This window comes from Oreochromis aureus, linkage group 9, assembly GCF_013358895.1.
Source record: "Oreochromis aureus strain Israel breed Guangdong linkage group 9, ZZ_aureus, whole genome shotgun sequence".
Classification (NCBI taxonomy): domain Eukaryota; kingdom Metazoa; phylum Chordata; class Actinopteri; order Cichliformes; family Cichlidae; genus Oreochromis; species Oreochromis aureus.
This window is the reverse complement of record NC_052950.1, coordinates 33,464,578-33,490,390: the sequence shown is the minus strand read 5'-3', so window position 1 is coordinate 33,490,390 and position 25,813 is coordinate 33,464,578. Positions and strand designations below refer to the sequence as shown.

General features: G+C 39.7%; 1 protein-coding gene across 3 annotated transcripts in view; it reads right to left on the bottom strand.

Moving 5' to 3' along the window:
• LOC116329651 (zinc finger protein 431-like) overlaps window positions 1-24,056 on the bottom strand; it is a 38,135-nt gene extending 14,079 nt beyond the window's left edge. The window contains exons 1-3 of one of the 3 annotated variants that reach the window (XM_039617732.1): window positions 23,181-24,056; window positions 21,816-22,412; window positions 19,084-19,568 (exon numbers count right to left, since the gene is read on the bottom strand). In XM_039617732.1, the coding sequence (XP_039473666.1) occupies window positions 19,257-19,568; window positions 21,816-22,412; window positions 23,181-23,312 (1,041 nt within the window). In that variant the 5' untranslated portion in view covers window positions 23,313-24,056 and the 3' untranslated portion in view covers window positions 19,084-19,256. Of the gene's footprint in view, window positions 1-19,083; window positions 19,569-21,815; window positions 22,413-23,180 lie in introns of those variants that run through there. The other 2 variants (XM_039617733.1, XM_039617734.1) reach the window with 2 other exon arrangements.
• Window positions 24,057-25,813: the final 1,757 nt, after the last annotated feature.

Here is a 25,813-nt window from a genome sequence, read left to right as displayed (position 1 = left end):
AAATGAAAATCCGAATAATCACTTAGAGCTGCTTTTTCATGCAGTAAAATTGCCGAAACATCAGAATCAGTGAGCTGCCAGCTTTCAGCCCTGACCGTGTCCTTGCCGTTGGGTGAGAAAGGCGACATCTGACTGATTCTGATCTGCGGGTCGGCGCTTTGTGTTTACGTCTTTGAGCAGAATCCGTGTACCTGCTTTCATTTACTGTTTGAGCTGTTTGGTGGTTGTTCGAAATTTTGTGAGGTTTGACCTGAGATTCTGGCGTTTCGGGCAAAATAAAATTATAGTAAAAAATCGATTCAGGATTTTAATGAATCGATATCACGTTATCCAAGCCAGAATCGATGTTAATCGGTAAATCGATTCTCAAAACCCAGCCCTAGCTAACACAGTTTAATGAGCAGAGTTGTTCCAAACAGTCAGGCTAAAATGACAAGATACAAATATAAATACATACCTCACAGTAACTGCACTTGTAGAGTCTCTTTCTGGTGTGGATCTTTTGGTGTAGTCTCAGGCAATGTGGAGATTTAAAAGTCTTCTCACACAGGGCACATTTATAAGGTCTCTCCTCAGTGTGGGTAAACATGTGGTATTGTAAATGTGCGTCTGTTGTAAACTGTTTGCCACACTGATCACAGCTGTACACATCATGTCCGGTGTGAATGCGTAGGTGTATATTTCTGCTCTCAATCCGGCTGAAAGTTTTCCCACAGATGTCACAGCTGTATGCCTTAATCCCAGAGTGGGTAACTAGATGCCTCTGTAAGTGGCCACTGCGAGTAAAAGCTCTGCCACACTGATCACAGCTGTACGCTTTAACTCCACTGTGGATGAGTTGGTGTTTTTTTAGACCACTCTTCCAGGAAAATGTCTTTCCACACAAGTCACAGCTGAACGGTCTCTCTCCAGTGTGGATGACCTGATGATGTTTTAGATTAGCCTTCAGAGTAAACTCCTTCCCACACTCGTCACAGGTGTATGTTTTCTCTCCCTTTCTTCTGTGAGGTTTGTCGGCCTCCTGAGAGTGCTGACTTCTCGCTCCATGTTGGTCCTGCAGTGACAGAGATACAAACAGAGGCAGTGAGTGAAATGCAGTCGTGGAACAAACTCAACCTTCAAACTCCCTCCATTAACACTAGTTTTAAACCTGAAGGTAGAGTGTGGCACCAAACACCTTAAAGGTCTCTTATCCCCACCTACTGGTAGTAGAAACACATTACATCCAACCTGGTGTTAAAAATAATTCATGACTGTTCAAACACTCTAAAATCAGTTTTCCTTGTTTTCCTTACTTTTACTCCCCACTAGGGCTGTGCGATATGACAAAAATCTCATATCCCGATATAAGACATTTATCGTCCTGACAACGATATAAATCATAAAATGTAATATTTTCTGTAAATTCTGTGAATCTCGGCAACTCGACTTATGCTTTAGTTTTTCCAGCTGGGCCCTTTACCTGGATTCGAGTGTTTTAACCGATGTATGAAACTATACATTTTTAGACATAAGTTGTAACGGCCGCCGTTTTCTCTCAAAGTTTGAGTTTAAGGTTTATTTTTTTTAGCACCTGATGGCTCTTTTTTTGCTTCTCATCCGTAAACTCTCTGCATACTCTTTCATGTGATTCAGTTTATTTTGAAAAGTCTCAACAGGATCTTGAGCTTTATTGTGAAAGGTTTACGTGGAAAACAAACAAGTGGACAGCAGAGCCACGCGATGGTTTTACCGTTATTGTTGCTAACGAAAACACGTAAAATCAGGCACTTGTCCGCCCATAGTGTGGTTATATTAAATATAAGAGAAAGAGAGAACTTTAAGAAATTAATATAGCCACTACAGTGACCGTCAAAACGATGAAAAATTTTGCTGTAAACAGTTTATTTTACGACACCACGAAACAAACGATAGCATAATAGGAAACGATAGAGGTTTTTATATCGTCATCCGATATATATCGTTATATCGAACAGCCCGACTCCCCACATTAAAAAAAGGACTTTCTACTTATTACATTTTCAAAACAGACTTTTTACTTTTGGTTTGAGGAATTTGAGGAGAGTTATTTCATCACTAAGGGGATCAAACATCATAGTAGAGCAGGGCGATATGACCAAAAATATTTATCAAGATATACATTTGAAAATTTGCGATAACGATATAACTGACGATATAATTGACACTAGACAAAATACTTTACAACTCCACAACTTTATTAGTGCAAAAAAACCCCAAAACATCAATGTATTTTCACTTAAACAAGCAGCTGTTTTATGTGCATTAAAATTATATAAAAATTTAACAGTGCAAATGCAAATTCCTTGCGGACAGTTTAACCAAAAGGCATTTCAGGTGGAAACTGGCCAACATATCCTCAGCATAACCATGTATAATATCCACAAAACTTAAAAAGAGGTTATACACACACAATACGGTAATATTATGTTGAAGCACAGTACGTATCACTCCGCGAGGCTCCTGTCTACGATAGCCGTAATGCTCCAACAATCCATCAAGCAGGCCGGGTTCGTAGCTTAGCAAAGTAGTACTAAAACATTTGACAGATTTTCGAGCGCTGTGTACCACATAAAATCGTTTCGAGGTCAGTAAACACAACCAGAATTCATATATAAGGCCCATTGGAATTTAAGGGGTGCTGTCGATTTTCAGAAAAATCAAAGGTTTGATTGTAAGTGTGACGTATTTTCCAAAAAACACGGTAATAACGACGGCCCGCTAGCATGCTCTACCAAAAATAGTGCTTTGTTGTGTATCTGACAGACGAAAGCTAAACCAGTCCCACACCACTGAAGTTGCAGCATTTTTACAAACCAATTCTGGTTCATCTGTTTCATTCAACGATCCACTTTCACTCTTCTCATTCTGCGTCGCCACCATGTGCGTATGTAAACATAGGCACTGCGCATGCGCGTTTTACCCATATTCTATCGCGATATTTCATTTTCTTATCGTTGCCCAACATTACACCGGTATTACCGTGAACGGTATGATATGGCCCAGCCCTACATCATACCAATTTGAGCCTGAAAAATAACACATGAAAGACAATCCTGATCGTGTACTAATCACCAGGGTATGAAACATAAAAAAGAGATGAAAGAGGCAAAACTGTGAGTCATAGTCAGGAGTTAAAGTGAGACGTTGTTTTTCTTTCTTTTTTGCACAGCACCTGAACAAACAGGTAATTTCAAATGCAGCGTTTCTATCAACAAACATCAGCAAACACACAAACTGTTTGTGTGCAGTTTGTCTCACAGTGTGTTGCTGGCTAAAGGTCCAGCTGCTGTACATCACAGGGAGAGAAAAGAAAGAGAGCTAACTTCACTCAGAGATGGAGAAAGATAAGACACACAGGACAGGAGAGGAAGAAGAGAGGTTAGATTTAAAGGGAAGGACTGCTCAGTGGGATTTGATAAACTGGAGATTAAAGCTTACATGTAAGTCCTCATGTGTTGAAATCAGATATTGGGTCTGTACATGTAACATTATGTTTGTTTCATAAACTGAAAGATGCTGCAAAACAATCTGAGACAGACTAACTGTGATTTAAAGACTGCATGAAGATCCTCTGCAGGTTAGTGCAGGATAAACAGGTTAGTTTGCTGAACTGTGATGGATTTAAAGTAAAGAACAGTGTGTGACTGGTGCACAGTGACTGTGGTGCTCATGTCAGAGTCAGATTACATCAAGTGTAGCAGAGATTCATTTAAACTGAAGCTCATGATGCTGACATTCATTCACTGAGTTCCACCTTCATACCAACAGTATAGTGTCTAATATAAAGACAGTGTACTGTCAGCGTAGAGGATGGAAATCAGCCAGGACAGCTCAGGAAACATCTGCTGACATCTGGTTGAATTCAGTTGTGTACATCCACAGAGAGCAGCAGGTCAGCTGATCACAGCCTGTACTTTAAGAAAATCTACTGGAGCTCTCAATAGAAATTATTGTGAGCTGTGATTCTTTTCCCCACGCTGAGCCACTACAGCTGATTTTAGGGTTCCCACCTGCTCAATCCCACTTTAACCTCTTCCCTGCTCATGTTCCTGTTTAGAGGCAAAGTCACCCTCTACAGTGTAGGCAACAGAAAATACACATGTTTTATTTTCCTTCATTTTCTACTTAACTGTGTCAAACAGAGTACCTTTATAGAAATAAATAGTTTGTACTTCATTTACTAATCTTATTTTGACATTACATTAATAAAGCACAAGGTTCAGTTAGTTTTGGATAAAAATAGGTGGTAAAAATGTTCATCAAGGAGCTACTTTTACTTTTTTTACTCAGAGGACATTTACGAGCCTGTACTTTTTTACTTTAGCTTGAGTAAAGAAGGTGAATGAATACTTTTACTGAAGTATTTTTAACACTAATATCTGTACTTCTACTTAAGTAGAGAGTAAATGTACTTTTGCCTCATCTGATAATTTCTATAATATTATTTATATCAGTGATGACCAAATGAAGCTTTGTGAAACACTGAAGCTTGTATTGAAAAAGGTTCATTACTCAAAGCTTTTCAACACAGTCCTCTTTGGTGACATCTGCTGGCCAAAAATATGAAGAACAGCTTGAATCTACAAATTATAATAAAGAGCTTCATTATAATTGCCCACTCTACAGAGCTCAGCTGGCAGCTTCTGTTTAATATCAGGCTGCTGTTGTGGTGCTTTGAACGTGTATTTTTTGGGGTGATGAAGAAACTGTTTAATGTATGTGTTACAGGTTGCCATTTAGAAAGCTAGAATGCTTCTGTTTGCTATCTAGGTAACCTACGCATATGACTACGTGCATGACGTTGACAAGGGGAACAAGCAGCTTTGAGAAGAACAGATTCTACCAACAACAATCTGGGAGAGCTGCACTCCCATCAGATAACCACACACAATGTATAATCACGCTTGCACAGCACAATCAAGCTTGCACAGTACAATCACTTTGTAACCAGTTACAGTAGTTTCTCATAGGTAATACAGCAACAGGCTTTATGAATATTCATGTGTGTAACCAATAAAAACAACCTGCAGGGGGAAAGCAAGTTGAAGTGGGTTGGAGACAACTGCTTCCCCCTCGCGAGTGAAAACTTGAGCTCTGTGTGACCTTGTTCCTGAGCGAGTTTCTGTTTATCCAGCAGCATCAGGGGTAAAACTGTTATGTCCATTTGATTATTAATAATTTTGATGAATAAACCGTCCTTATTTTAACATGTGCTGTGGTCTCTAAAAACCAACATAATATACAACACAGTCATATAACAGGTTGGGAGTATGAGAGTTTTAGACGTGACTGATTATTTGGTGAAACTGTGATATTTTCCTCACCTTCTGTGTTGAGCTCATTGTTTCCTCTGTAGTGGCTGAGCTGAGTCCAAGTAGCTGAAAATGTTCCTCTGCTGCTCCGTCAGACTCTTCTCCTCCTGCTGATCAGCTGGGACACAAAACAGATCTTTGTTAGGCTCCACACTGCACTGAAGAGTCAAAGTGTCTCATATGTTCATCTGACAACACAAAGTACAAATTTCACTCTGATTGCTTGTAGAAATCTTGTGAGACGTGTTGTGCTGCAAAGTGAGGGAACTCTCTCACTCACTTATACTTCAGGAGGAACTTTGTGACATTGGCTCTAATATTCTAAGCAGCCCTTTACTATGACAGGGCCAGAAAGTCATATTTGAAGGTTTGGGAGAAGGACCATGTTAAAGGTGGATTGGGGTTTATACACTTTGTTATGATACAGGTAAGGCTGTAAGAGCCTGAGAAGGTGTCCTGAATGAAGCTCTAAAACCAGTTTTCAGCTAACGACTCTGCTTCAGTCTGGAAAACAGCAACTACAAGTTTAAAGACTCCATCAACAATTCACACCCAGCGAACGGCCTGAACAGCTCCTCCTGTGGTTTCCACAAACAGGGACAGACCTGTTACTCCCCCACCCCACACTTTCCACACCTTCAGCCCCCCAGTCCCACCACCTCCACCATTCCTAAAAGTTTGGTTCTGTGCAGCCATTCCCCAACTCTCTGTGAACGGTACTGTCCCGATTCTTTGATGTTGGGCTGAGAACAAAAAAACATTACTCAGATCTTGTCCAGTCAACAACAATTATTTATTAAGCACATATGTGGGAGATGTACACGACACCACCCTCAGCGTAGTCCAGTAGATCTCAAAGAGGAAGCACTTCGATACACAGTTTTATATGTCAGGGTTCACGCCCCTTCATGCGTAAGCAGATAACATAACATGCGCCAGTGACAGTGAGTGACAGCTGTCTGCAACTACTTTTATAGTATTGATGTTTGTTCCTCACTAACGGTTTCAACACTCTCTCACCCCCATCTGTTTCCTGTTTCTCGTTGTGAGGCCCCATGATCGTATATGACACATCCTGAGTCCATCCTGTTCTAATCTGCACAGGCACGTATGCAGTTACAAGCAAAACACTACTTTAAATGTCTCCCAGTTTAAACCTTCTATTGCCTCTTGATTAATACGGCACTTATTGAAATATTGCAACATTTATATTTCCCACAGTACTGATGGTCATTGATCAGTGGTTTCAGTGCTTTCCTTCCTGCTTTGACTGCAGCTGTGTTTGACACAGGAAGACATTATTACATTCTTCATGATTATACTTTATTCTTTCTGGGGGAAGTGCAGCTTTAAACCTTCACATGATTCAAGTCAAGCCAAAAAAAATCAATCTGAATGATCACAAGTGGGAAAAACTTCTGTAGACAAAATAAAACCCACCATTCAATCCACAACATGATCAAAAACATGATTCTCCCAAATCACAAGAGCTGCACATTAACCAGCACAATATATTTTTATTCTCTGTGCTTTCAAATATGAACACTGTTTACTTTCATCTCTGTTTCATTAGTTTTTGTTAACATCTTCCTGTGCATCACTTTACAGCAGCCAGACTCATTAAAATGAGACTTTGTAGGAGTTCACTTCCTCTCATCTGTTCATCCACAGCAGCTGACTAAAGACTAAATAATATTTTTTATGTTCTTAACATATCTGTTAATTCAGTCGAAGCTGGTCTTTAGTTTGAAATCAGGTGTCCGCGTATCCTGCCGTAATACTTGCAAACGCTCAACTTCTCCCAGCATGCTGAGCTAATGATTAGTTGGTGTTTTTCTCCAAACACTCTCTCACTCTTCTCTCAACGTGTTGACAATAAACTGTGAACAGACACCGAGGAGAGCAGCAGAAGACCTCATTCAGGAGCTAAACTCAACATGAACTGAACTCACAGTAAAGTTAGCTCGGTGCTTACCTTTAGATGAGCCCACAAACCGAGAGAAACTCCGTGATGAAGCTGGAACTCTTTCCAAACACAGGAAACAGATCAGGGAGCAGAGACCCACGTGGTTCACGCTGATCTCAGCTACGATCCAGGAGACAAGGGTGGGCAGATCGATGCAGATATCGATCCAGACGTTGGTTTAGTCCAGCATATGATACCGGAACGGATTTCTTCTTCTTTGTATTGTTTATTGGCGGTTGTCAAACACCAAAATGGTGCATTACCGCCACTAACTGGTGTAAGTTGCCATGGACTACTTTTTTTTTTTTTTAAGGAACTTTATTTACAGATGGTATAACATACAAGGGACAATCATTAATCTCAATATGTAACATCCTCGGTTGAGCATCATAGCAAGAAAAAAAAAAAACAATAAACACAAAGCTACAAAAAGAGAGAACAATCAATGAAGGATTTGAACCAAAGGCAAAAAATACCATGAGCAAAAAAGGGCCGTCATGATTATAACATAGGGAGATTTCTTTTTTCTTTTTTTTAACATAGATCAAACTCGTTAAATAAAACAACAAGTTTATGAGCTTTCTTATTATTAACAAGTTTCAGCGATTTAGCCCAGAGTTTAAAGTCATTCAGCCATCTGTTTAGACATGGTTTAGCTTTAAAATATCTACATTTATGAATAAAAAATTTTCCCATTAACAAAAGCGTCGTAATCAACAGGTCAAAATCTGCATTCTCAGCAAGTATTGTGGTAACTGAATTCTCCTGGACTCCACATGTACATTTTATGGATGAGAATGGGGTCTTATTAAAACATTAGACGTTTTGTGAGAAATTTGATGTAAGATGTACTGCTAAGAGATATAAATCCTTAATAAAAGCCATCCCAGTCCCTTTGAGATAAATGATAAAAGAAGATCTTGTGCACTCTAAAATTTCTCCTGGACTGAGGCAGCTCTGCATAGCTGGAGTTGAATTTGATGACAGCAGGTTTACAAACAAGGTGATCAGGAATATTTTGATAAATGAAATTTGCCCTAATCCGGTTGAAAGAAATTATATCCTTAAAGAATTTGAGTCCATGGAGGTTAAGGCGATAAGAAAAAAGTATATTTCACTTCCTTTTCCCCCTAAAGTAAAAGAGGTTCACTTTAAAATCATTAATGAGGTTTATCCAACCAATGAATTCTTAAGACGGAAATTTAACTTAGATGTGAACGCCTGCACATTTTGTGAAAATGATACTGAAAGTCTGGATCACTTGTTTTTTCTACTGTGAATCAGTGCACTCCTTCTGGACTGACATGTGGAGCTGTGGACCAGACCACAGCTGAAGACCGTACTTGGGTGCAACTTCTAGTGAAACTGAGGCCACAGCTCAGGACAGTAGAAGATTGAAAAATGCTGCCTGGTCTAATGGGTCTCAATCTCTGCAATGTACAGCGTTCAGAACTTGACTTAAACAGCATAAAAGCATATATCCATCCCACCTTGTATGAGGAAAACGTTGATGAACTCTGAGCAAATGAAACCACAACTTTTAATTAATTTGACATCTTAAACACAAAATCATAAGTTTTAATACCTACAGCAAATTTAAGGAAAAATAAAAGATATTAAAGATCTTTCAACCTTTTCTCAACTATGAAACAGCAGATGGCACTTATATGTATCTTTTATGGGATTTTCCAAAAATGTCTAAATTCTGGCTATGTATAAAAAAAGGAAATGAACTGGATACTAAATTGTAAGATCTGTAAAGATCCGGGTCAATTCTTACCACGGTTGCTGCCTCTAAATAAAAAAATCTAAATAAAAAGAGATCCATTTTATTAAATAAGCTTATGTTTAATGTCAGGAGATGTGCTATTGAACTGGATTAAAAGAGCAGCCCCCCTACTGTAACTCAGTGTTACAAGGAAAGTTTTCATAAAGTTTTCAGGTCAGATTTTTTAACTCTCTCGAGGCAGGCGTTTCCGATTTGCAACAGTTAAAAACTAACAACCTGATTACCCAACATACATATTTTAGTTTGCTTCTGAGGTTTTTTTTTACTCAGAAGCACCACTGCAGGACTTGGTTGTGCATTAGCAACTAAAACTTAATTTGAGCCTGAGAAGGTTAATAAGCTGCAGGAACCCTGTTCAGTGTGAGAGGTGTTAGGGTTCAATGTTGAGAGAAGAATCCATAAATAACCACAGATCCAGGCGTGTGCAATTTAGACGGCATTTTAATGAACACATGTGTGAGTTCAACAACCCAATCAGTGTTGAACTGTCTTTATCATATTCAGACAACTGTTTTATAGGGTTAAGATAGTACAGCCCCCTCTTTTGCAAAACAGACAATAGTACAGCTTACGTCAATCCAAACCACAAATGTTCTGTCAACAACCTTTAACATAGTTTTAAAGAACATTGTCTTCGGGTCGGTGCTTCCCCTCAGCTCGTCTTCGCTGTCGCTTCCCTCTGGGACATCTGTTGCACTTCCTCTAAGTACTTCGGCACACTTCTGCATTTGCCCTACCAAAATAGATCTACCATGGTGTGTATGTGTGTGTGCGTACACGTGCGAGGGCGCGTGCATGCTGTGTACTGCGTACGTGTCATGACCTCTCACTATTTGTCTGTCTGTACGTATATGTCTCGCCCTTAAATGCTCTCACATCTCACCCGTTACACTTCTGACCTTCCACCAGAACAGAGGCTCATCCCTCCCTATAATAACCTTACTGGAACTATATATTTAATCTACTGAATAAACACCCTACTCTTTGGGTTGCGCTCGCTCTGCTTTCGGTTTCACTTCTGCAAAAGCACGCCGTTTCCTGTCAGCCTGCAACTCAGTTTTCTCACCCACTGAAGACTATGTGTAAGAATATAAAAACATTCAAAAACCTTTAAATTATAGATTCAACTGATTCTAACTGAACCTGTAATAAAGACTAATATAATACCAATATATTGGAACATCTGAATGCATCTAAATGCAGCATCACTATTAATACTGAAATGTTAATGATGATTATAAAAATAGCAGCAAATAATAGCAGGAAAATATTTCTATTCCTCTCAATCCCCTCTCTCGACCTCTGGACCACCAGAGGTCGCCATATATTATGTTGGGTCACTCCTTGGCCCATTCAGCTGCTTCCCTGTCCACCCCTGACGTCGTGGACTTTAGGATCACTGACCCTCTCTGACCCTCTCTCGGCATTCTGTGATTTAGCGAACCAGACAACCCCATGTCATCTAGATGGTCTTAATAATAAAAGGCCCACTCCCACTTGAGAACACTTCATGCTTAAGTGGTCTCTGCTCCTCTTCTGGGTCCCACTCTAGTGGAAATCTGGCCACCTGCAAAGGAAACAAAACACTTTCTCCCTAGTACGGCTTCCCTGCCTTATGTCCCTCAGTTGTCTTCTTTATTCAAACCTAATGTTACTCAACCTAATTACGTATTTGGTTTTTCGACATTTATTTTTATATCTTATTCAACATTACTCAGCATTTGTGAACCTCTGAAAGCGTTGTCTTTAAGAGGATCAAAGGAAGCACGTCTCTGCATGTGCTTCCTGTTGCTCCTTATCTGATCATCAACATCCTGTGCACAAAACTGTCGCTGCTGCAAGTTCCTCTCATCTAAAGTCACCTATTACAAGCAAAATCATCATAAACGCTTATTCTCCTAAAGGATCAAAGGAAAACAACCACTTTAATCACTCAGTGTAAGCACATAGTTAATTAATTTTATCATAGCTAAAAGCTCCCTAAGAACAACTTCTGTGTGTTGACACTAACTTCATTTTAAAACTCACATTTCCTGTGTTATAATTTCAGGCCCTAGGCCTCACCTATGTTTAAACCATATGTGTTTGTAAGCGTGAATGCTGTTTATCCTTCTGTTGCTCCAAGTCCCCTACAATATATCGACTGAGACATAACGCTCATCGAAGCTTATGACCTTTAAATGGACCGAACATCAACTCTGTTAATGAGCACGATTGCAATGTGTAAGAAAAAATCATTTCTACATATATAATCTCCAATATTATTCATTTGAGTCCATAACACTTTTAACATCCTCATAAAAAGCTCTCCTCTACCCTAGAAATAAATCTATTTACTATCTGTTTCTAAAGCCTACATTATAACAACATTCTAACCTTATGTCACTGTGACAACTTATCCTAAACATCAAAAAGAAATCCCACATTTTCTACTCATAAAATGTTCACTATTTTCCCCAAAGCATATCCTTTATTCCCACGGTTCCCCTCTAAGTTTGGTGTACAACTTCTTATTAACACCAGCAATTTATCTTCTAAACCTAATTCAGTTCATTTTAATCCTTTCTTTTAACAAGTCCTCAGTTTTACTATATCTAGATTATCAAACAACCCCAATCGTTATAAACTCATACTAAAACCCATTTTAAATTAAACAAATTAAATCTTAAATCCCTCTCTTTTTTGACACATCTCATGTGGCAAAAACCTCAAAATGCTCCACCAAAGCTTAACCAATTAAAAGGAAAAAAGGTTAGTCATTTCATTTCTCAGAACAGCTCAGCCATCCTCCTCTTCGGTATTTTGCTCCAGCCCTGAAAACCTGTGTTTAAGGAACAAAATCAATTTAATCATCATGTCAAATCTCCTCAAAATCGTTGCTCCATGGAAAGTCTGGATCCTTGGAATTTCCTGGAAACAAAACCTGTGTGTTAACCAGAACTTCACATTTCATACTCAATTTCCCCACTTATGATCCAACCTGTGTTATAACACAAAATAAACTTACACAGAACAGTTATTAATCATGTGTCACCCCAGTTCACGGTAACTTGAGTTACATCAATGTTTCCCTTTTAGCATTCAGCATTCTATAATGTAATAACATAATCCAACCCCGGTAAAAAAGAAATTTTCTCCAAACATACATCAGCAACCCAAAATCAGCATCCCCTTTCTTTTCCTCACATAGTAAATTTGTCCACATTTATTCATCCCCACCTTAGTCTAGTCACTCACATTCACTCAAATGCATTCACACATAATATTTTTTGCTGATCTGCAGCCTTCCGCGCACGTCATCAGATGCTCCACATCAGCAAAATGAGCTCAATCATTTGTTTTATTTCGTTTTCCTTTTTAGGAAAATAGTTCTCTATATTTTGACTGGATTGACACGCTGCAATCATTTTTAGACAGAGACTCACCGCCAATCAGTCTCTGATTGTAATCAATTATAATTCTGTAAAGCCCACCTGATTTTCGTACTTGGTAATTTTGTCAACGCCGTCCGTTCACTGTCTTCCAGGCCTGCTTAGAACAAAAATGAAAAAAGAGAGCTGATTATTAGCTCATCAAAGTACAAAACAAAATCACCTGACAGGTTTTCCCGAGTGCACTACTACTACAAAAATTTTTGGGGCCCCTCTCAGACATATCCATGTCTTATTCAAACACCCTCTCTGGAAATAAAACAACAGCCTCAAAAATCTGAAACAATCTTAAATTTCACCCGTTCAACGCACTAAAAACCTTGCCAAAAGCTACACCGTTTCGTACACAACAATAACCCCGGTTAAGCACATTACCATACTCAGATTCAGCCTAACACCTTACAACAATGTGTCAACACCAGAGATGGGCAGTAACGCGTTACTTGTAACGCGTTACTGTAATCTGATTACTTTTTTCAAGTAACGAGTAATGTAAGGGATTACTATTGCAAAAACGGTAATTAGATTACCGTTACTTTCACGTAGGAACGCTGCGTTACTGCGTTACTAAAACCGTGATTTTTTGCGAGAACGTCTCATGACAGTGACGTGGCGAGTGCGACGTTCGTGACAACAGCTGTCTGCAGATCATAATATATCGAAAAGGGACAGAGTGTAGCATGCAGCGTTTAAAGCGTGGAAGTACTGACCTTATTTTGAGTTTGAGTCCATAAAAGTGACAAAAACATTAGTGTCCGTTGTGCGTGGGAAGAAAACTTCTTTTTACAGCGAAAAAACCCCTAAACTTCCAAGCAAGCACCGAGTGTACTACGACGTAATGTGAAATTCACAGAGAAACTCGCGGATTCTTCCACTGACCGCTGCAGCACACCTGCACCAGGGTAAACCTCCTCCGCCTACCCCAGTCCTGCTTTACAGGTGAAAATAGAGCAACAGGACCGCTAGTCTTTGATTTTATTTATTTTCTGCTGTGTTTTACTTGCATCTATTTGAAAGAGTGAGTGTAAACACAAAAAATATTTTATGTGCTGGAATGTGCAGAAAATAGGTTTAAATGTTAAACAAATTTCTTCCAGTCAGAGAATGTTGCATATAATTTAATTTTTGCTTGATGCATAAAGTTAAAAGATTAAAACTAATAAAACAAGTTTTAAAAAGAGACTTTTCCATTTGATTACATTTTGTATGATGGATTATGCAGAAAAAGTAGAATTGGGCTGAAAGATCTATCGCTTTATCACCTATTCAGGTTGTAAATCGTGTTTTTAAAAAGTAACTAAGTAACTAAGTAACTAAGTAATTGATTACTTTTGAAAATAAGTAATCAGTAAAGTAACGGGATTACTTTTTGGGGGAAGTAATCAGTAATTAGTAACTGATTACTTTTTTCAAGTAACTTGACCAACACTGGTCAACACTAATTTATAAACCTCCTAATCAAATTTGCACCTCTGAACAATCTACCCCTCCTTTAAGGCCTCAATCACACACACACAGCAAGCTCCTCTGTCCACATTCACATGAGCTCTCAAACTTTTTCCATACTCAGCCATATCTCAACAATTTAACTTGGCAAAAGAAATACATGTTTAAACTTTATCACATTATTCAATTATTTTCATTTTCTTCCTATACTAATCACTTGTTGTGATCAATCAGTGCAGGAGCACTCCTAAGTCACCCTTTTAAACTACTTTATTCAACATTCACACCATTCTATCACTCATACAAGTAGCAAGCCGATCTTCATTGCGTATGTTTGTGTGTGCTATTTTGCATATATGGCTTCACAGTCTCACAGACACTTTCCCATTCTCCAGTTAAAGAGTCAGTTTTCTCCGTCCCCCAATCACTAACCCAAATTTTACTTCCCCACCTTAAATCACAGCCCTCCTGATCTTCCGCCACCAATTAGGGCTTGCTGTCAGGTTCCTGGACACTGTAAACAATTCAACCAGAAACTTGCCTTAACATATCCATTCATGTTAACCTGTAATTTCTTCAGACTCCTGCATCTGGAGAATTGGTCCGGGTCTGCTTTACTCCTGAAAATAACAAACTAAAACATTTTCATTATTATCACGGGTGCCTAAACGACCCACTAAACCACCCATTTCTCTTTTCTCTCGTCAAAAATACCAATTATGCCATGTATGTAAGCGTGTTCTTCCTTGCATTTTATGTTAATTGGGTGTAAACTGCTTCTTCATTAAATTAATTCATTGAGTTCTTCGTTGCCTTGCGATGTATTCATGTTAATGTACACTACGTGTCAGCTGTTTCTTCATTGCATCCTATATATTCATATTTAATTTATGCATTTCACCACTGAGCTTTAGATTCAAACTATCTCACTTCTGATTCATTTCAAAAATAATCTCACATGTAACAATTTGTATGTGTGTTTTCTATTCATTAAGGTAATGACAATTATTTTCGTTCATTATTCTCACCTTTTCTAATGTTTACCTCTTTGTTATGCTGTGGTGGACATCCCTAAACAATTCATGAGTTCAGGTTTCAATTTTCAATCCAATTATATCCTATATTCTCTCAGTCAAACTCGTCCAGCTTCATCTCTCACCGGTCTCTTTTTCATTCACAGTGTCCTGTTCGTGCTTCAAAGCTCCAGCAAACACAGTCTCAACTCAGCTGTTGTCTTCTTCTCTGTTTCTTTACAGTCTTTCTTTTAGATTAAGTCCCAGCATGGCAAAATATCACTCAATGTCCAGTGCTCTTCCACAATTCTTTATCCCACTGTTCAACTGTCCAGCCTGTATTTTCACAGTACATGTTGCATTACTCTTACATGCTGCTGCTGGTCGTCAGTCGTCATCAGTGTTAATGGATCAGTGGCACTGTCGTTTGCCTGCTGTATTCAAGTCCACGATGTTCTGTCGGTCTTCATCAGGCGATTAACTGTCCTTGACTGTCCCTTGAGTTTCTTCTCAGTTTCAGGGACAAAGTGAGATCAAGCTGCACAATTTCGAGCCAAAAACTGGCTTATTTTCTCCCAATTCTGTTAATCTGCTCTTCTGCTGCTGAACTCAAGGTTGCAAAGTTGAAAGACGCCCACCTGTATTGACACACTAAACCATATAATTAGTATTATATTCATTTTTTCTTAAAGGCTTCATTTGCTTCATGGGCCTCATCTGTCTCTCTGTGTTCTTCCTGTACACACTCAGTTCCCATATATGGGCATGCAAAGTTCCTGTTCACTATTTCCTGTCGCTGCAGCCCCGGTACACAGAGCCATATTTCCTGTTCTTCAAACTAATCTAACTCCTTTGTTTTTTCTTTGTATTTATAGTCTACAGGCCCACTTTTATTCTACTAAATCTTAGTCTAAAAACAATACACCTTCATTTCACTCACACACATTTAAACCGAGCTCTTTCACACATCCAAACCATTAACCAAGTGTATATGCTTATGTGTTTTTGAACTGAGAGAAAAGAAACTCAACCTCTCATACCATCACTCATGCATTTCTTGAATTAAAAGCACTTTCAAACTTTAGCACATCCTACTTTTCATCACACAAGAAATATATTTCACACTCCTTTATTTCATACACACTTTTTAAATGTTCTAACCTCTTTTGTCATTCAGTAATCGTCTCACACACTGCCTTTTCTTTCAACCTCCCCCCTTTTCACTTACTCAGACAAATCACGCAGAGTCACTCAAATCAAATACTGACAGCATTCACACAGTTAAAATCACACAAAATACGCTTTCATACGAGTATTTTGGACATGCCTTCCATAATCAGAAAGAGCAAGTCAAAAGAAAAAAAAAAAACTGAAACCTCTCATCGCCTCACACACCCGCTTCTCCCCACACACACATAACTGAAAAAATAAAACACACCAACATTTATGGCTCACGAAATATACATCTATCAAAATTCAGTCATTTACTATACATCCACACTAATATATTCAAACTGTATTTACACTCTCATAATAAGCAAAACCAACCTCTTATATACAGGCATTTAGCAAAACGCTCAATACTGTCGAAACTGAAACCACCCTCTCTGCGCGTCCCCGCTGCTCATTTGCATTTACACACACCATCAGTGCACATCCGGCTGTGCATTACTGGCACAGAGACTGATCTTACTCATAGATCTCATATTTTATATTACAGACGTCTTTAATTACAACTGCACAGATTTTAGGCCTCTTAAATCCTACGAAGTTTAGACAAATTTATCCATAACGGTCCGACCGATAAAGTCCCTGACTTTTTTGCGACCAATTTTAGCCAGTATTCCGTCCCTGACGGTGGCCCGATTGCTAATGCCCTAACCAAATTTATCGTAGCCAAAAAAGCGCAAATACCGTTCCAAACGGTAAAGTGGTCCAACCACTGGCTTATCTCAGGATGCCCTGTACCCCACGGTCAAGCCAAACCGAGCTAACCCTACTCTGTGATAGGTCAACAATGCGCGTCCACATCGAGGAGGGATCGCAACGTCCGGGCTATGCGCTTCTTAACAGATGCCGCTGTCGTTCTACAAAGATTTAGAATAATTTGAACCAACAATCTACACTCCCACACAGGAGTAAGAATCAGGCAGACCTATCCTTGTGGACATAGGGGCTCCAACCCACAAAATGACCATCACAAAATAGAGTCCATGACCCATAGGGCTCCAACCCACAAAACAACCAAATTCCCTAGCACACTAAATTAGCAGCTCCCACTGCTTTAATTCTCTCAACGGCTCCAACCGTTCTTAATTCTCTCAGCGGCTCCAACCGCTTTTAACTTTCTCAGTACTGTACTTTATTACTTTCATTATCACCAAAATCAAAACAGACTTTCACCAGTAATTTTCAGTGAGTAGACTTTAATTTGACATGTCCAATCTAGCACATTTTGGAAAATTCAACAGGTATGTGCCTTACCTTTGTTTAAGCCGGCTTGTCTCTCACTTCAGACCACTGACTCCTATCTGCCCATCTAATCACCACAGACCCTGGATCTCTCCATCTACACCAAAATTCCCTCTCTCACCGGACCGAGCCCCCAAATGTTAGGGTTCAATGTTGAGAGAAGAATCCATAAATAACCACAGATCCAGGCGTGTGCAATTTAGACGGCATTTTAATGAACACATGTGTGAGTTCAACAACCCAATCAGTGTTGAACTGTCTTTATCATATTCAGACAACTGTTTTATAGGGTTAAGATAGTACAGCCCCCTCTTTTGCAAAACAGACAATAGTACAGCTTACGTCAATCCAAACCACAAATGTTCTGTCAACAACCTTTAACATAGTTTTAAAGAACATTGTCTTCAGGTTGGTGCTTCCCCTCAGCTCGTCTTCGCTGTCGCTTCCCTCTGGGACATCTGTTGCACTTCCTCTAAGTACTTCGGCACACTTCTGCATTTGCCCTACCAAAATAGATCTACCATGGTGTGTATGTGTGTGTGCGTACACGTGCGGGGCGTGCATGCTGTGTACTGCGTGTGCGTGTCATGACCTCTCACTATTTGTCTGTCTGTCTGTACGTATATGTCTCGCCTTAAATGCTCTCACATCTCACCCGTTACACTTCTGACCTTCCACCAGAACAGAGGCTCATCCCTCCCTATAATAACCTTACTGGAACTATATATTTAATCTACTGAATAAACACCCTACTCTTTGGGTTGCGCTCGCTCTGCTTTCGGTTTCACTTCTGCAAAAGCACGCCGTTTCCTGTCAGCCTGCAACTCAGTTTTCTCACCCACTGAAGACTATGTGTAAGAATATAAAAACATTCAAAAACCTTTAAATTATAGATTCAACTGATTATAAGTGAACCTGTAATAAAGACTAATATAATACCAATATATTGGAACATCTGAATGCATCTAAATGCAGCATCACTATTAATACTGAAATGTTAATGATGATTATAAAAATAGCAGCAAATAATAGCAGGAAAATATTTCTATTCCTCTCAGAGGAGAACAGCCAAGTCTCCTCCTCTGATAAACCTCCATCTGCACAACTGAACACAGTTCATCTGACTCTGACTGTAAACATGTTTCCATTTGTCACTTCAGTCTTTACTCTGAAATACAGGAAATGAAATCACAGCTCAAACGATTCCTTTAACATTTTAAATGTTTATTTAACCTTTGCAAGATTTCATAACACAAACAACGTGAACAAAATAACATCTGCAGAACACATGGATAAAAATATATTAAATAAAATCTTGATAATATGAAAACATTTCTTCATCCAACTGCTGGAACGAAGTCAACCACTCGACATGAGCTCTGAAGCAGAACAGTTTAGAAAGCTTAAAATGAGACTAGAGAACCATTTTCATTCACAGCTGCCTCATCAGATCTTTACAGGAGATTCAATCTGAACTCTGTGGAGCCTGATCTCAAGGGTTTTAAGTCTGACCCTGAAAACAGAAGAGGATCTTTCTGTCTCTTCAGATTCACAGTGATGGGAGTGATTTCAGCCCTGAGTGATCACACTGATGTTTGCACAGAGCAGACAATGAAGTGAATGTTTTGGCACATTGGTAACAGTGAAACAGTTTATTAGTAACGTGGGATCGTTTGTGTTTGGGGTATGAACTTTCCTGAAGCTCTTGTCACACTGGTCACAGCTGTAGTTTCCTTCAATGTGTGTACGTTCATGACGCCTCCGAGGATCTGATCGTGAGAAGCTTTTGTCACAGTGTCTGCACTTTTATGGTTTCTCTCCTGTGTGGACTCGTTTGTGTGTTTTAAGGTGACTTGCAGAAATGAAAGATGACCCACACTGATCACAGACGTGCATTTTGACCCTACTGTGAATGAGTTCATGTTGTTTTAATCTACTTGATGTGGTGAAGCTTCTCCCACATTCTTTGCAGTATTTCATGTTTTCTCCAGTGTGTTTACGTTGATGTACTTTTAGAGTTTCTTGCCGACTGAAAGTTTTCCCACAAAGGTCACAACGAAACTCTTTCCCACAGCGATGACAGGGTTGAGAACTGGATCCATCTGTGTCTCTCTGCTTCTAAACAAAGACACAAAGACAGTGTAAGTCAGTCCTTCAACACTTTTATCCTGAACGTCGCCTGAAATAAAGAGCATCTCTGCAGACGTCCAATTACATTTTACTGTTTCAGTTAACACACTCAGTTAACTGCGCTGCAATCACTACAATACTACCACCATAATAGTACAGTAATACTTATTTAGTATTACAGTAACATCTGAGTTACACTGAAGTACTCCTGTGCTAATATTTGCAGGGTACCAACACAGTGCAAAACTACTACTGTGACACTGGCCATCCATTCGCTTCCACTTATCCTTTTCAGGGTCGCAGGGGGCACTGCAGCCTATCCCAGTAGTCATAGGGCAAGAGGCGGGTTACACGCTGGACAGGTCGCCAGTCTGTCGCAGGGCTAACACACAGAGACAAACAACCATTCACGCTCACATTCACTCCCACATTCACACCTATGGGCAATTTGGATTAATCAGTTAACCTATCCCCACAAACTGCATGTCTTTGGACGGTGAGAGGAAGCCGGAGTACCCGGAGGGAACCCACACAAACACAGGGAGAACATGCAAACTCCACACAGAAAGAACCCGGCCTGATGGTGGAATTGAACTCAGGACTAGGGATGGGTACTGGTATCATGGCACCGGTTCTGACATAAATGGTAGTAACCAGACCGGAAAGAAGCCCACATTTTGGTGCTTTATTTCGGTGCTTGTTTTCCTGAGATGTCAGGAGATGTCCTGAGATGGATTCCAGCCATTCATTTTACCTTTGCAAGCGTAGTAGGTGGGCCCAGGTACGTACGTTCTTTTAGAGCAGAGCTACAGATTAAAAATGCCCAAGGCGAAGCGGTCAAAAGTCTGACTGTACTTCACAGCAAAAGATGCAAACTCAGCAGTCTGCAACAAGTGCTTTAAGCTGATACTGTGATACTGTCAAAGGAGGTAACACCTCGAATCTGATGAAACACCTGGCGACGCATAGAGTTTTGTTAAAAGCAGAGAAATGCACCATATTTGATAGCTTACTGCGAGACCTCACATCGAGCACATCTACTGCGGATGTGGTGCCTGTTATCGGTCCCGGAAAAGCAACATCCCCCAAAAACCCAAAGAGTAGAGTCCTGGCCCCTAGCCCTGCCAGTGTAGCAGAAATGATGAGGATGATGATGGCAGCAGCAGCCGTTCTTCTCTGGGCGAGTAGCTTAATGTTGTTCATGTGTAATTTGCATTGAGTACGCTAACCTCGTTATTACATTAATGCATGTAAGGTGAACTAGCAAACACCGTCGTAGTTACATGCGGCTGTCTTCTTGTTTGATGGCAGATACTTCCTGCACCCTGGCCAAAAAGGCTAAAATGACCAAAGAAAAAGTGGAAAACAGTTAAACATGAGAGGTTTTTGGACAAAGTTTGTGTTCTCTATTCTTCAAGCACCGTTTAAGCACCAGCACCGTTTCAAAAGTACTGGTTTGGTACTGGTATCGGATAAAACCTAAACGATACCCATTCCTACTCAGGACCACCTTGCTAACCCTAACCACCTAACAACTGAAAAAAAAAAGAAGAAAAAAAAAAAAACCAGTGCTAACCACCATGCCACTGTGCTGCACACTGCATGTAACACTGCAGTAATACTAATTTAATACTGCATTAATAACACTGTAACTGTGCAGTTATAACACTCAGCTGACTAGGACACAAGAAAAACACTACTACCCCCATGACACTGCAATTATAATATTAAATTATTAATTAAATTATTAAAATATAATAAATTAATATTTTAACACTAATGTCTACAAGTACTGAAGCTATAAATAAGCAATGTTACTACTGCTACAATACTACAATACAATTACATAACGATACAACTGTGTTAACCATAAGAGAAGATTACTGAATGGTTTGGTTTTGTACTCATTTTCATTTGTGTTTTATTTTATTCCATGTACTCCTGACAGAGGAATGAGCCGCTGTAAACAAAAGGCCATTTATGCTGAAATATTAACAATACCATGATATACCAGGAAACTGCCTGAACATTAAATAACACTATCATATTAATTTTCACCCCTTTTAGTTTTTCATGATCGTGTAAACAAAAATCATAACTGAAATGAAAATCTGAATAATCACTCAGAGCTGCTTTTCCATGCAGTAAAATTGCTAACATGCTAACACAGTTTAACGAGCAGAGTTGTTCCAAACAGTCAGGCTAAAAGGACAAGATAACAATATAAATACATACCTCACAGTAACTGCACTTGTAGAGTCTCTTTCTGGTGTGGATCTGTTGGTGTTGTCTCAGGATACGTGGAGATTTAAAAGTCTTCTCACACTGGTCACATTTATAAGGTCTCTCCTCAGTGTGGGTAAACATGTGGTCTTGTAACTGTGCGTCTGTAGCAAAGTATTTGCCACACTGATCACAGCAGTACACATCATGTCTGGTGTGAATGCGTAGGTGTGTATTTCGGTGCCCTATCCGGCTGAAAGTTTTTCCACAGATGTCACAGCTGTATGCCTTAATTCCAGAGTGGGAAACTAGATGCTTCTGTAAGCTGCCACTTTGAGTAAAAGCTCTGCCACACTGATCACAGCTGTACGCTTTAACTCCACTGTGGATGAGTTGGTGCTGTTTCAGAGAAACCTTCCAGGAAAAAGTCTTTCCACACAAGTCACAGCTGAACGGTCTCTCTCCAGTGTGGATGACCTGATGATGTTTTAGATTATACTTCTCAGTAAAATCCTTCCCACACTCGTCACAGGTGTATGTTTTCTCTCCCTTTCTTCTGTGAGGTTTGTCAGCCTCCTGAGAGCGCTGACTTCTCGCTCCATGTTGGTCCTGCAGTGACAGAGATACAAACAGAGGCAGTGAGTGAAATGCAGTCGTGGAACAAACTGAACCTTTAAACTCCCTCCATTAACACTAGTTTTAAACCTGAAGGTGGAGCGTGGCACCAAACACCTTACAGGTCTCTTATCCCCACCTGCTGGTAGTACAAACACATTACATCCAACCTGGTGTTAAAAACAATTCATGACTGTTTAAACACTCTAAAAATCATTTTTCCTTACACTCCCCCCCTCCCCCAAACACACACACACACACACACATAAAAATATTGCGCTTTCTACTCATTACATTTTCAAAACAGTCTTTTTACTTTTGGTTGGAGGAATTTGAGGGGAGTTATTTCATCACTAAGGGCATCAAACATCAAACCAATTTGAGCCTAAAAACCCCTCATGAAAGACAATCCTGATCGTGTACTAATCACCAGGGTATGAAACATATGAAGAGATGAAAGAGGCAAAACTGTGAGTGATAGTCAGAAGTTAAAGTGAGACGTTGTTCTTCTTTCTTTTTTGCACAGATTAAAGCTTACATGCAAGTCCTCATGTGTTGGAATCAGATATTGGGTCTGTACATGTAACATTATGTTATTTCAGATTCTGAAACTTGGTTCAAAACAATCTGAGGCAGATTAACTGTGCCGCAGATGCAGCCTTTTCCATGCAGTAGAATTGCTAACATGCTAACACAGTTTAACGAGGAGAGTTGTTCCAAACAGTCAGGCTAAAATGACAAGATACAAATATAAATACATACCTCACAGTAACTGCGCTTGTAGAGTCTCTTTCTGGTGTGGATCTGTTGGTGTCTTCTCAGGATACCTGGAGCTTTAAAAGTCTTCTCACACAAGTCACATTTATAAGGTCTCTCCTCAGTGTGGGTAAACATGTGGTATTGTAACTGTGCGTCTGTTGTAAACTGTTTGCCACACTGATCACAGCAGTACACATTATGCCCGGTGTGAATGCGTAGGTGTATATTTCTGTTCCCAAACCGACTGAAAGTTTTTCCACAAATGTCACAGCTGTATGCATTAAATTCAGAGTGGGTAACTAGATGACTCCGTAAGCCGCTACTGTGAGTAAAAGCTCTGCCACACTGATCACAGATGTACGCCTTAATTCCAGAGTGGGTCACTAGATGACTCCGTAAGCCGCTACTGTTAGTAAAACCTCTGCCACACTGATCACAGCTGTACGCTTTAACTCCACTGTGGATGAGTTGGTGTTGTTTTAGGTGACTCTTCCTGGAAAAAGTCTTTCCACACAAGTCACAGCTGAACGGTCTCTCTCCAGTGTGGATGACCTGATGATGTTTTAGTGAAGATTTCACAGTAAAACCCTTCCCACACTCGTCACAGCTGTATGCCTTAATTCCAGAGTGGGTAACTAGATGACTCTGTAAGTAGCTACTGCGAGTAAAAGCTCTGCCACACTGATCACAGCTGTATGCTTTAACTCCACTGTGGATGAGTTGGTGTTGTTTTAGGTGACTCTTCCTGGAAAAAGTCTTTCCACACAAGTCACAGCTGAACGGTCTCTCTCCAGTGTGGATGACCTGATGACGTTTTAGTTCAGCCTTCCCAATAAAATCCTTCCCACACTCGTCACAGGTGTATGTTTTCTCTCTCTTTCTTCTGTGAGGTTTGTCGGCCTCCTGAGAGCGCTGACTTCTCGCTCCATGTTGGTCCTGCAGTGACAGAGATACAAACAGAGGCAGTGAGTGAAATGCAGTCGTGGAACAAACTGAACCTTCAAACTCCCTCCATTAACACTAGTTTTAAACCTGAAGGTGGAGTGTGGCACCAAACACCTTGCAGGATTCTTAACCCCACCTGCTTAACTCTTTATTTTCCTTACTTTTACTCCCCACATTAAAAAAAATGACTTTCTACTCATTATATTTACAAAACAGTGTTTTTACTTTTGGTTTGAGGAATTTGAGGGGAGTTATTTCATCACTAAGGGCATCAAACTGATTTGAGCCTGAAAAGTAACACATGAAAGACAATCCTGATCGTGTACTAATCACCAGGGTATGAAACATAAAAAGAGATGAAAGAGGCAAAACTGTGAGTCATAGTCAGGAGTTAAAGTGAGACATTGTTCTTCTTTCTTTTTTGCACAGCACCTGAACAAACAGGTAATTTCAAATGCAGCGTTTCTATCAACAAACATCAGCAAACACACAAACTGTTTGTGTGCAGTTTGTCTCACAGTGTGTTGACGGCTAAAGGTCCAGCTGCTGTACATCACAGGGAGAGAAAAGAAAGAGAGCTAACTTCACTCAGAGATGGAGAAAGATAAGACACACAGGACAGGAGAGGAAGAAGAGAGGTTAGATTTAAAGGGAAGGACTGCTCAGTGGGATTTGATCAACTGCAGATTAAAGCTTACATGTAAGTCCTCATGTGTTGAAATCAGATATTGGGTCTGTACATGTAACATCATGTTTTTTCAGATTGTGAAACTTGCTCCAAAACAATCTGAGACAGACTAACTGTGATTTAAAGACTGCATGAAGATCCTCTGCAGGTTAGTGCAGGATAAACAGGTTAGTTTGCTGAACTGTGATGGATTTAAAGTAAAGAACAGTGTGTGACTGGTGCACAGTGACTGTGGTGCTCATGTCAGAGTTAGATTACATCAAGTGGAGCAGAGATTCATTTAAACTGAAGCTCATGATGCTGACATTCATTCACTGAGTTCCACCTTCATACCAACAGTATAGTGTCTAATATAAAGACAGTGTACTGTCAGTGTAGAGGATGGAAATCAGCCAGGACAGCTCATGAAACATCTGCTGACATCTGGTTGAATTCAGTTGTGTACATCCACAGAGAGCAGCAGGTCAGCTGATCACAGCCTGTACTTTAAGAAAATCTACTGGAGCTCTCAATAGAAATTATTGTGAGCTGTGATTCTTTTCCCCACGCTGAGCCACTACAGCTGATTTTAGGGTTCCCACCTGCTCAATCCCACTTTAACCTCTTCCCTGCTCATGTTCCTGTTTAGAGGCAAAGTCGCCCTCTACAGTGTAGGCAACAGAAAATACACATATGTTTTATTTTCCTTCATTTTCTACTTAACTGATTCAAACAGAGTACCTTCATTAGAAATAAATAGTTTGTATTTCATTTACTAATCTTATTTTGATATTATATTAATAAAGCACAAGGTTCAGTTAACTTTGGATAAAAACATGTGGTTAAAAAGTTCATCAAAGAGCTACTTTTACTTTCTTACTGTGATTACATTTACGAGCCTGTACTTTTTCACTTTAGCTTGAGTAAAGAAGGTGAATGACTATTTTGACTGATGTATTTTTTAACACTAATATCTGTACTTCTACTTAAGTATAGAGTAAATGTACTTTTGCCTCCTCTGATA